The following is a 13,411-nucleotide window of genomic DNA, read 5'->3' as shown; positions in this document are numbered from 1 at the left end:
CTCTGTTTCTGTCTTTTTCCACATCCTCGTACTGAATGGTGTGCTTTTACCTTTTAACCTAGTGAGCTTCTCTGGTGGTTTTGTCATGAAGTAGGAAAAAAATCTAATGGTTTCTGCTCCGAACCCCTCAGGCTTTCACATAAATGAAATGTCCTGAAAACAATTATTTCTCATTCATCAGCAAAGATTCATCAGCAAAAATTCCCCCTGCCTGTCTGTGAGTGCTTTTCCCTGGTCAGTACGGCCACATGGGGAGCTCGCTGTCTGCCAAGGGCTTGGATGTGCTGCTTTAATGCCACACACCATGGCAAGTGTTTCTGAGGAGAAACTCAGTGCCTTCTTGTTTGTTCCACATCAACAAAGAAATAAAAAAAAAACCCAAAACCCACTGTCACAAGGCAGATTCTGAATTTTACCTCATGTATACCATAAATACAGCCAGGCCTAACACATTATGAAACAGGATAAGAAGGAATTGAATACATTTTTGTCTTTATGTGGCACCGCATAATTGAAATGGACAAAAGTCCAAATGTACCACATGAATCTTGAATAATTGTGTTTTAGTCAAAAGAATCACAACAATTTCTGTTAGGCTGAGAATATGCAATACGATATTTTATTAGTTTATAGGAATATGAAGTATTCATCAAATTGTCTTGTACTTCTTATTGCCTTTGAGCTCTCACTAGTCTTATGGATGATTAGCAGAGACATTCCTCCCAACAGTTACAATTCCAGAGAGGCAGGAAACAGCAGAGAAATTAAATCATTCTCATGAATCATCAGAAACTCAGCAATACAAACTGCAGTGGCCAAGGTAGGGTGCAAAACAGACAGGTATTTACTGAGTCAAGTCAATATTCAAATAAAAAAGAAAAAAACTCTCTGTTTCCTGCAAGTTTGGAGACTAAAAAACAAATATATAGGAAAATTGGTTTCCATCTGGTATCATAACGCTCCTGTTCAGTATGTTGGAGAATAACAAAAAAAAGGGAGAAGTAGAATAGCTCAGAGTAGGCCCCCTTGGACATGATAGCCCACAGGTTCAGAAGCATCTTAGCAAAACTGAATATTCAACAAGCTTCTGCTTTTAAAGGACCTCAGAGTGTAACTAGCTATACATGGAAAAGAAAAACAGGATTTCATTGCTCAAAACAGATACTTTTTAAACTAATGGGGAATAGTCCTCTCCTACACTTTCAGCATCTCACTAAGACTGCCCTTAAAAATGCTGTCTCTTGAATCTTAATAGATGATATCACCCCCTCTCTATCATGTTTTATATTTTATATACAACCCTTTTGCACAAGAATTTCTTATTTGCAAATCAATCTATATTGATGCAAATCTAGGTCAACAAAAACTTGATATTGACCACAAATGTCAGTAAACACTACGACATGAAGAAAAAAAATAGCCCAGGTATTTAAGAAGGCATTCAACTCTGGCATCAGTAAGAGGATGAGGGGAGGAAAGGAAGAAGGAAGCAGAGAAAGAATGGAAGGACTTTAGAGACAGTAACATGCATTGAAACAGAACAAAAATATCATTACAACTCAAATGACCTGACTTGACAATAACTTCTTTTTTAAACAATGCATAGCTGAACTGGATTTCATATTAGTATTTTTTATAAGACTAACCAAGAAAAGACAATTAGTAAAGATACGTAAAAGATGTGTAGGAAATTGTATTGCACTGAAAGGTCATGCTCAATACAGAGAATGACTGTGAGCAAAGCTCTTCCTCTTGACATTAATATTCTTTAGTATTTGTGTGTTGATGGAATTTCTAATGAAACAAAATCAGCAGGCATTGTCAGGAACAAGGATGATCAGAACAAATATAACAAGAACTGGATAACCTTGAGGACTGTAGCAATATTAAGAACACTGATTTATATGAACAGTGTTATGAAATGCCAAGTCATGTGCTCTTAGCATTATGCAAAAAAATTCTTCAAAAAGCCAGCAAGAACCCGCTGCTGGAAAATAAGTAAGGAAGGGAAAGACCTTACTGTACTTTTTGTTCCAGAAAAGACTTTCACCTTTGATAGACCTCTGCTCCAGGCATCCCAAGTTCTGTGGTAAATGCAACTTCTACCCTCTCTATGATATAATGAGCATTAAGTTTTTATACTGAGTGGAACAACAACTTTGAGCACTCAATATCTCAGTTTTTAGGATTGTTTCTAGAAAGATAAGTTATCTGCATCAAACCTTTAATCTAAATCACATAAAAGGGAAATTTCAATTTACAAGTCCCAAATTCTAAATCTGAATGAGAACAGTGCTCTCATTGAAAAGCAGAGACACAACTTAATTTTGTGCTTTGCCTGAGGACTGACCTGACAGGTATTTCCTGGGAATATTTTCCAGAGCAGATTGTGAAAGGATGAGAGGAGGGATATCTACTTTGTGAATCCCAATAAGACTTAGTCATCTCAGCAATGCAGAGAGATGGCAAGACCTTGCTGGCCATTTAAACAATGCTGTAAACAGAGAGGAAGGATCTCATCTCACTCTCAGCTTCCCACCTTACATACGCAATTGGAAAATAGGAAAACACCAGGTCCTTGCTACAAGAACAATTCAAAGACACTGTCACAGCAAAAATTTCCTCAATAAAAATCTCTCTAAGCCTGAATTATGCCAATAGTTTTCTCACATATCATATCATCAACCTAATATATATATATATATACACTACCTATATACTGGTTGCATAATAGCTGGCTGCAGGTATGAGATCCTGAATCAAATGCTATCAATGGAAATTGTAGACAGAACTACAAAGAACCTCAAACAAACTAGATTTTATCCACTCTCAGTGCGAAGTCCACCACTGTATTTGCTGCTTGTGAATATCAGTACACAGAATTCTAAAGATAGCCTCAACTCTGATTACTTATGCATGGAAATTATTTCAGGCAACAGTGTCACAAGAATTTTAGCATATCTGTAAATTCCAATAAGATGAATGAAATTTGGACACAAATGTAAAATATATTCTTAAATGCTTTCTCAAACAGAAGTTCAGCTGTAGCAAGTTCTTACCAGACTGTAGCAGAAATTACACACAGAAATCCCACATATTTCATAATACAGAAATTATTTTAAAAATACACATACTTGTGTGTGGTATATTAAAATGTTATGTTAACCTTGAAAGTTTTTATATAATCTGAATTGGAGTGTTAAATAACATGCTTGCAATATTGTCATTATAAAAGTGATCATGAATCTTTTTCAGAGAAAAGAGAGATTTTACTTCACACGTTTTATCTATATAAGTTCAATAGACACCAGCCATTAAATCAATATATATATAAACACACTGTTTACATGCTTTGAAAGTTTAACTAGAGCACAGTGGTTAGGATAAAACCCACAAAACACCTATTTCAAGGACAATTGTAACCTCTTGCCTTCACTTATAAATGGAAACAAGCTGCCACACAGTTCAGCAGTAAAGGAGGATAAAGAACTGATAATAATCCTTGTGCTCCTCACATGAACTCCAACAAGGCATTTGAATGAGACTTTTAAAGCTGTAAATTGTCTATAAAAACAGAGAATAACTTTTGCTAATCCTTGTGCCACAAATTACTAATCCATCTGGAAAGCTATTTTTTTCCTTGTGTTTACAAGGATCTAAACATCATCAGACAGAACGACAACTGGGTTAGTAGCATGTAAAACAAAAAAAACCAAAAAAAACCCTGAATACAAAACATGAAAAAAACAGAACTCAACAGAAATAAAAACTCCAAAGCAGTTGAGCAGAGAATAAGTAGGATTTGCAGAAGTACTTACAGCTTTCAATCTCCAGCGTGCAGTTCTGCTCATCCAGCGGATATCTCCGCAGGTCCATCATACAGGCAGCTGTCGTTGTAATTCTGGGAAGGAGGGAGAAGAGTTCGTTAATGTGCCTTGTTCCAATCTTTCCTCCATCACACTGTGCTGAAAGAAGAATCTGCATTTCTGCATAGCTGATGCTCAGCCTGGTTTTGCCTGGGTGCCATGTCTGCTGGCTGGTAAGCAGTGCTGTCCCAGGGAGCTTCTCCCAGCACAGCTTCCCCTCAACACAGAGTGCTCTGCTGTGTGCTAAGCACAGCTGACTTGCCAAAGCCATGAGAATAATGAGCAGCCATTTGTAAAGCTTGCTTCAAGCTGAAAGGCTGACCAAAGGAATGAGCTCAAATTGTAAAATCCAAGATGATGATCTCCACAATGGGACCCAAGGTGAAGTAGATGGAGTACCTGCAGCACATGAAGACACTAAGACATTACAGGATCAATGTCTTTCCCAGGTATTAATGAGAGATTGGGTAACCAACACTTCTCAAAATCCTGTGTCCTGTATGAGGTTTACTACTGGCCTTTCATAGTAGATATTTAGAATGTTCAATATGAGTTAAAAAACTTTTTGTGTATTCTTTGTTCTGGTAAAAAGACTTCAGAGAACTCTTCCATTTGACAGATTTTATTCTTCTTGAATACCTAAAAAAGTGCTCATTAGTGGCAGAAAACTACAGTTGCCTGGTCAAAATTCACTCAAAATTGACTGTAGCAATCATTCCTGCAAGACAGAAATTAAGAATCTTCTTAAGTATGCTTACTGTCCCTTTCCTACTGGTTTCTTGGAGAAAAGGAACATCTTTTGGCACCACGTCCTTTCTTCATTCCATGTAGGTGTAACTCATAGAACTGCTTTGGAAAATATAATGGTTTTAATCAGTGTGTATTACCGGAGATGCTTCACAAGAAACCTTTTTGGACTGGGACAAAAGCACGGGGAGAAAGGCTCCTTTGGTGCCTCTCAGTGAAAGCCCTCCAGCTTTTAACAAAATCACACACGTGAGTTGATAGCAAATGCAAATGGAGCAAGCAGCAGCACATATTGGTAAAAAAACCTCTTAGCAGTTAATAGTTGGTTCCTCATTTTTAAATGTAAAGAAAAATCAAAGAAATCACCCTGTTCCAGTATCAATATTATTATTTTGGGGCAAACTTCAAGAAAGGTATAGCGAGACCAGAAAAACATTACAGCTCATGTTTTTTGTTGGGTTATGTTTGGGTTTTCTGTGGGGAGGTTTGTTTTGATTTCCTCAGTACTTCCATACTTATCTGCATATTATAGTCAGGATTTTACTAGAGTTTCAGTAGTTCACAAAGGAAAAGGCAGAGCACAGACTTACAGCCAAGGTTTAAATGCAGAAAAGAGTTATGGTAAAAGCTAACCTGGTTGACTACTAAGTTTTCTCAGAGTTTCCTCTGCACTAAACACTTCCTTCCAGAGTCTACCAGACCCAAGGGTTCCACACAGAGACAACCCCAGCCTGTGCTACCCTCTGCAAAGCGTCTGTTCCCACTGATGGAGTGGAGAACTCACAGTTCTCACACATTTCCAGAGGATTTTTGGTGCAAAAAAGCAAGAGGGGCTGAAGGCTGCAGACAGCTGTGATAAAAGCTCTGTAGGGAACATCAGGAAATCTTTAAAGGACACAATGCCCTGCACCTCACTAGAAAGTAAAGGGAAAAAAGTGGCATGGTAAGGAAAATGATTTGTAGAGCAGGGATTTAATCAAGTCAAAACAGAAGTATTGAATAATGTATTAAATTCAACTTGCTTGTTCCTTCCTATCCATAATGCAAATCCATTGAAATAAAATCAGTAGTCTGTCCTTTCCTCTCCTCTTACCTCCCTCATATTTTTAGCCTGGCTTCTCACATTAATAGTAAAGTAGAAAAAGTCCTCTTCCATCTTCATAATTAATTAAACAGCAAAACTACGTTTGGACAATTCTTAGTGGTTCACAACTACTGGTGATTAGCTAAATCAATTTACCAAAGCAACTGAGTGCAAGAATTACCACCTTGGAATACTTTTAAAGGCAAGAGACATGACCTACACCCTTTCAGACAGAGGAAGAAACACAAGTTCATTTTAGAAGTTGGGAACACTGAAACAGGCCCAAAGCCTCTCTCCCTGAGCAGAGCTGCTTCAATTTTCACAGCAGGATTAAAAATATTTTTATACAGCTTGTACTAGTGCAAAAAATATAACATTGTGTTTTGCATAATATAACCTTGAGAACAAACAGTGAAAAAGTGAAAGCTTTTTAAAAAACAACACAGTGACTCAAGGCACTGCAGTCATTGGGGATGATACACAATACCAGGACTCAGAGGCACCACATGAAATGAAACACATCACAGAACTGTCTCTCTCATACACTCATCTTTTCATCTGTTGCTAAAGAAAGAGAAACCTTGTGATATTTTATGATTCCTAACAATGGAAATGAGTTTTCATCTTCCTCTTTTATGAACCATATTTTGAATGCAGACGCATTATGAAGCACAAAAAAAAAAAAAAAAAAGCAAACCCTGAAGCACCACTAAACTGACTCAATAAAGTATTATGAAGTAGACCTAGAGAAAACTTCTTGTGTTAAAACAAGCACAGCTACACTGCAAAAAATCTGCACCACAACTGACTTGCAGGGAAAGTAAAGTTTGCTGTCAATAATTGAAAATAATTCTGATAAACTCTGAGAAAGATGAAAAACTGCTCACCTCCATATCTTTGGAGGGTTCGTGATTCAAATAAGAGTTGGAAATTCTCTACTGCTTCTTTAAGAGGCCAAATGTGAAGGCCATAAAGGATTTTTTTTAAACACTTCCAAACTTAAAGTGAGGCAGAAAATAATACCCCTATTATAATACTATCCCAGAAGAGCCAGTAGGTCGTATTTTTCTGTTCTATGCAGGGAACGGTTTTTCAAAATCCAATAAATTTTGCTTTTCTGACAAGTTCAAATATGATTTGAAATCCAAAATAGTAACTTAAAGAGTTCTGACATCACTAGTGAAGAAAAAAGAGCACAGGAAGACAGGAGAGCAACGCTAATGCCATGTGGAGATGGACAGAATCCAACTCCCTCTTGGAGCTGCAATGGCTTTGCAAAGCTGTGGAGAAAAAGCAGTAAGAGAAACTTATCTCTGCCCTGGAAGGAAGCAGCCCTGACCTGTAATTACAGGTTTACAGACACACAGGAATGATGAGCAAGAGGGTGACAAGTTCAGATAGCTCTCCTGAGTAGAGTCTGAGCACAAGAACTCTGTCACCCTCCTCTCCTGTTCTAGCTCTAACAGACCACGATCCTATGGACTCAAAGAGCTGAAGCCCAGGAGGAAAATACAAAAACGAATTCTTTCTCTAAATGTATGCACATATATCCTGTTGAAAGCAGAGTGAAATTCTGCTTCAGCTTTGTGTACCTGCAAGCTGACTGACTGCTCATTAACAGCACCAGGAGCAATCCACAGAGCTCACAGGGACAACAAACTCAATCTCTTTATTGAGGACTTGCTAAGAATTCTCTGTGTGTGGTGAAAGAGAGTCAGGAACTCTCTAAATTAGTCACTGAAATAATTTACTGCAGCTAAACCCACTGTTCACCTTTGCTTCTTGGAAAAAGTCCTCGTGCATGACAGCTGGAAATACCTGTGACAGCAGCAGCCAGCAGAACCAATTTTAAATACCTGGAAATTCTGGGAACAAAACATCAGGGGGATAAGTCTCTCTCCTGGATGATAAATTTGATTTAAACATTTGTCAAGGTTGACAGACATACTAACAGATCTATTTTTAAATAAAATAAATTTATTGCTAATTAGAAAGTTCACAGAATTTTTCTCCTGTTTATTCACAGAAAAGAAAAGTTTCCCTTGTGTGATCATAGGTAAAGAGTTGGCTGTAGGAAACTCCAAACAATAATGACGTTTCTAAAATTCAACATTAATTAAAAAAATTCAGCTACTGAATTTTGCAACTATAAATCAGCTATAAACTTTCAACTGTAAACAGCATATAGAGGCTCAGTGTAGTTTTATAGGAAAAGAACAGCTTTTTTATTGATGTTGAGGTCTCTGTTTGAGATGAAACAATATACACATGCTACCCAGAATCTGTAATATGCTCTCCTCTAACACTACTCAACATTTCCTGAGTATTCCATCCTAAGTGCCAACTGCTCACTTTTCTTACTCCATTTGGAAGTAATGACATGTAGATATTTCCCCCTTGATTCTGTAGTGTGCAATCCTTAGACAGTAAGGTGTTCTCTGAAAGCACTAAGTATATTTGTCAAAGCTGAAAGGCATAACCATAATACAAGTTAAGAATATGAAGGATATTATACTAAAGCATTATCTAAATGAGAGGAAAAAACAAGAGAGGAAAAAACTTTTGCTGCTGATAAAACACAGGGAGTCAAAATTCACACAGAAACTTGGACCTCATTAAGTTTTGTTGTTGCTGAGATTATTGGTAAAAGAAGCATACCAGATTTTTAAAGAAAACTAAAATCAATATGCCTCTGATCTTTTTTGGGAAGATGTTCTGCATTTCTCTGCTGAAGTACAGCCTTTTGTGCCATCTGCATGTCAGAAGGGAAGAGTCATGGAAAACCAGGGCTCTTATTTCATGGTAAAAGAATTCTGTCACAGAAGAATCAGAATTTTGCTGCAGGGTTCCATTCCATCTTCTGCTATATGCTATATATGTAGCTCTATAAATTGTTTTTTAAGTGAGATAGCATTTCCTACTATCCTGTCACTGTGTCCAAAATTCAGCCATAGCACCATTGTAATTATATCCTTGCAAAAAGCACACATCACAAAGCAGTAAAATGTTCTGCTACAAAAACCTCAGCTTTACACTGAATTCATTCAAACCTTTCTCTGAAGTAATAGGTTCTTCTCCAGAAAATAACACCTAATGGCAGAAAAGCTCAGAGGAGCACTTCATAATTTTAATATTTTATCACTGAGAAATGTATCCTTGTCTTTCAGCGTTCACTTCACTTCTCCCTTTCATAAGAAATAAATAAAAGGGAGTATGCTAAAATACTACAGGACTTACAGAAAATGAAACAGTATGACAATGATCAGTAGCATGAAAGAAGCAACCCTGGAATAAAGAGTTACTACATCTTCTCCATTATCCAGAGTTTGTAGCCCTTTTGTTTTACTAACCATCACTGAAAACGTGACAGTCTTACTTTCAAATATTTCACTAAGCATGTTTCTTATTCTGGTTGGGAAGATTACATGTCTACTTCACTCAATGTCAGCATTGAAATAAAAAGTGCATTATTTCACTTTCTTTCTCTTAAAAATTTATATCCTTACCATCCAAGTCACACTGCATAAAATAAATCTTATATACAAAACATTTTTAAACTAGTTGTTCTGATATTACACCACATCAAATACAGACGCTCAAACTAGGGAAGAGAACTAGAACTTTTCAAGGGGACACATGAATTTAGTGGGTTTTTAATCAGTTCTCACCACCTAAAATAATGTGCTTATCTCTAACACGTACATTGCACTGTAAATGTACCCTATACTAACAATTTTTACTGCTGACACAACCTGCACCTCCCTCTGTTAGTGAGGAACTTGTGCTCTGGATAATGAGCTCACACAGAAACTGCAGCCCCTTGATTATATTCTAACCCATGGTTTCTGTGTATTTGATTTATGTATTTGATGTATCAGATTCCAGGAAACTGAGTGGAAGGTGTTTTCACTGTTCTGGAGGAAAAAAGTTCACAGTAGTTTTTAACTCAAGTGGAAAGTCAAAACAATATTCAGTAAGAAGTTTTGTGATTGCAGCTTATTTAGTAATTCTTACAGAAATAGTAAGATAAGAGCCCAAAACTCCCATTCCTCTGGCTTTTATGAGTCAGACAGCTCATTTCCCACAGGGAAATGTCAACAGATATCATAAATGCAAGTGGAGTCTTAATAAGCAGAATCACTCCCAGATCCAAAAAGGTGAGAAAATCAGCAAAAAAACCCTATGGCACAGACCAGAAGTTATTAAGTTTCTTTCAACACCTTTACAATAAAGCAGTAACTCGTGCAGTTCTTACAAAACACTGAAACAAAAGAAAAATGAACTCTCCCTGTTCTAAAACAGGAGTCACACTTTAAAAACAATCAAATGGAGACAGTTAAGAGTCTGCATGAAGGTGAGCTGCAAGAAGCACAGTAGAATACCAGACACAGGTTGTTACTACCTAACTCAATTTTTATTAGAAATTTTTATCCAACACAGACTGGAATGCAAAGACTTGCACTGCCTCCGTGTATGATTTCTATTAGACAATTTACTTCCTATGCTTTTCCCCCCATTAGACAATCTACTATCTACCTTTGCATTTCCAGCAAAAAAGGAAAGCTTACAAACATTTCCTCTTCTCTGCTTTGAAAGAACTTCACTCAAGCTAGTAATGAAATGTTTGCTCACCTTTTCTTAATATCTTCTTCTATTTTCTGTCTATAGACAACCTGGCCTTCCCTAAAATGCATCAGAAACTATTTCAGTAGCATGTCAAAGTGACATGGTACCCAGAACCATGATTTGCTCACCACAGTAGAGAACGAGTAAGGGAAAAATCCTCCTCCAAGCAGATCCACAACTACATCATGTGTTAGCCCTGCTGCCTTGCAGTTACCAATATGTGACTTGATACTTTAAAAACCATGTCTTTCAGGACTTAACTCAAAGGAAAATGGAAACCCTGATTTGAAATACTTAAAAGTATCTTTCTTCCTATATACAGTGGGTCTCAAAGTACATGAAAGCATCTTTTAAAAGGAAGAAAGCAATAATAGCTTTGAAACACACAGAACAATTCAATAAACTGTGCAGCCATATCAGTAGACACTATTAATTACATTTTGTATTCTTATTTGTCATGAGTGATAAGCACAAATACATTCACACACACACATATATACAGAACCATGTAAATAACATATGCTCCTTAATTATATTTGATGAATGCTCTGACTTTTAGGGCTTATCCCTGCAGCTGTATTTTCCTTTTTTTGCAGCCAAATACCATTTTCTATCCCTGCCAAAGAGGGTAACAAGGATTGGGTGACCGTGATTGGGAAGTATCTCACCAAGGGTTTACCCTTGATTTTATACAATCCTTAGTACTAATAATTCCTGAACTGTACTTCACTACTGCATCACCCAAGTCAATTTTTAGATTTAACACAGAGAACAGAAGCTGACCACAATATTAATGTCACAAGACCCCAATTAATACCTAGCACCAATCTATAATTGCATTTCTAAGAATTCAACTTTTTACCACTGTTTTTATCTAATTTTTTACATCATTTGATTTACTGATTCCATTAGCTGTTAAAATAAACAATACAACTGCTGTCAACAAATCTATCATTTTATCCCAAAGTGGTTTTAGGTTTTGCTTTTTATTGCAAAAAAGTTACCATTTGCAGTCACAAATATGTAATAAGTATAATTGGACTGGATTATTCTTTTTTTCTCCACAGCTCTGATGTCAGCAGATCACACACACTGCACACAGAGACCACTGGGCACTTTTTAAAACTGTGTTTAATTCATGCCCTTAGGAGTGTCTACATGGCAGCACCAAGGGCCAATTTCCAGATATTGGAGTGGTACAACTGACATAATACATAACGACCTGGAACATCACACAGAATTAAAAGAGGCACTGTAAAATTACAGAGAAGCCCTTGGGGGAAGCTTTGAATGGTTCTTTTCCTGCAACTGTTATGTCCACAGAGTAGTGATCACGGAATAGTGTCGAGTGTCTCACTTAGGAACGAGAGCATTTTTCCCTAGAACAGGGAGAAATTTAGTGGGTCAACAGCACTCCAGGTAGATACCAAGAATATGAGAAAAAACCCAATAAAAAACCAAAAAATATACGCATAATAAAATTTAGTTTTGTTACTGGTGGTAATGTTAAGGCTGCACCGTATAGGCAGTACTTCACAAGCCCCCTTGCACAGGTACAGGACTGCAGGGGCTGTGGATCCAAGTGTCTAAGCACACTACAGGCATCGTCACTGACACCTCACAAAACTGCAGAGGGGCAGGATGAAGACATTTTTAAGACAGAATGAATACTTTCAGTGTCAGAGCCTCAATTAGGATTCAAATCTTTTAGTCCAATGTGGCTAATTACAGACTACTTTCAACTACTTTTCTCACTTTCACTCCTCCTCACCTGCTTGCCATGATCTACAGAAAGGTCTACACTGCACTGCTAAGTGGGGGGAGGCAGTATTAGAAAACAAAAAAGGACAAGCAACTCTGCTGCTAATTGCTTTTGAATTGCCTCATTTTGCTTTAAGTGATGCTTTTGTTTCCAGAAGATTTGTTTCGGTTGTATCAAGGATATCACATCATTTTTTTCTGTAGAATATACACTTAATGTTTTTAAAAATGCGTATTATTTATCAATTAAAGGTTCAGTGCCTATATTTAATCCTGCAAGTTACCTAAGCAGATGTCCACGTATACCAAACAGGACACCAAATCCTGCACAGAGTAAACAAGATCTGACAAACATGGACAGTACAAATACAAACAGTGGGTATTCCAGAACAACATTTTGAATTTATAGAAGAGAAATTGCTCACTTCAAATGACAACCAGAATTCTTTAAAATGACTGCGATTTATTTGACAATTTGTATTAAAGTATTATCTATAAAGCACAGATTGAAGAGACGTGTATGTAAATCATCCTCTAAGTACACACTAAGAATTTACACTAGAGATATAAAGCTACAGATCCTCACCCTTCACTTGAGTCCAGTGTGTCCTGAGGGTCAGTGGGACAATTGTCTGTTATCAATTATCCTGCCCAGTTATCAGCTGGATCTGAGGCTGTTTAAGGTGTCTTGAACAAATCACCTGTTTACATTGTAGTTATACACCTCAGCTCAACAACTGCTTCCATGTGAACAGTACTTAAATGAGGAAATGAATAAAGATTTAGGGGATATTTTTAGGCCTAATTCACAGCAAATAAGTTTCAAATTACAAATTTTTATTATCATCGAATGACTTTAGGTAAGGCTCCTGTAGAGAGGGGAAACGAAAAAGACAAGAAAAACATCTACAGATGATTTTTATATAAAATGCTGTAATGGGGAGTTGGGAAATGAAGATCCTCCTTATTCATACAAATACCTTAGGATAGGTCTGACATGAGCAAAATATGAACAAGCTCATTCTGCTGATTTTATTCTTAAACATTGCTATTTTTCCTGCTCAGGCTAATCTGTAAGTGGAGATGTGTGGGGAAAACCCATTTTGCAGCTATTTCTGATCCTACTTCCTCTTTTCTCTCTTCTGACAGATAGGTCTACTGACATGCCCAAGCCAGTACAATTCGTTTTTATATTGACAATGAAAAAATAAATTACTTAGAATTGCCTTCTATCACATTCCAGATGTCATATCTGGCCTCAGCACTCTCCTCATCTATTTTGTTAGGCTTGTATTGCACATTTCATATCTGATCCATTTGGAACACC

General features: G+C 37.0%; 1 protein-coding gene across 3 annotated transcripts in view; it reads right to left on the bottom strand.

Annotated features, from left to right (window-relative positions):
- GABRB2 (gamma-aminobutyric acid type A receptor beta2 subunit) overlaps positions 1-13,411 on the bottom strand; it is a 140,318-nt gene that overhangs the window by 61,832 nt on the left and 65,075 nt on the right. For all 3 annotated transcript variants that reach the window (XM_031055166.1, XM_031055165.1, XM_005418669.2), the window contains one exon: positions 3,819-3,901. In XM_031055166.1, the coding sequence (XP_030911026.1) occupies positions 3,819-3,901 (83 nt within the window). The remainder of the gene's footprint in view (positions 1-3,818; positions 3,902-13,411) is intronic.

This window comes from Geospiza fortis, unplaced genomic scaffold (assembly GCF_000277835.1).
Source record: "Geospiza fortis unplaced genomic scaffold, GeoFor_1.0 scaffold55, whole genome shotgun sequence".
NCBI classification, from domain to species: Eukaryota; Metazoa; Chordata; class Aves; order Passeriformes; family Thraupidae; genus Geospiza; species Geospiza fortis.
This window is presented reverse-complemented; position numbering and strand designations above follow the sequence as displayed.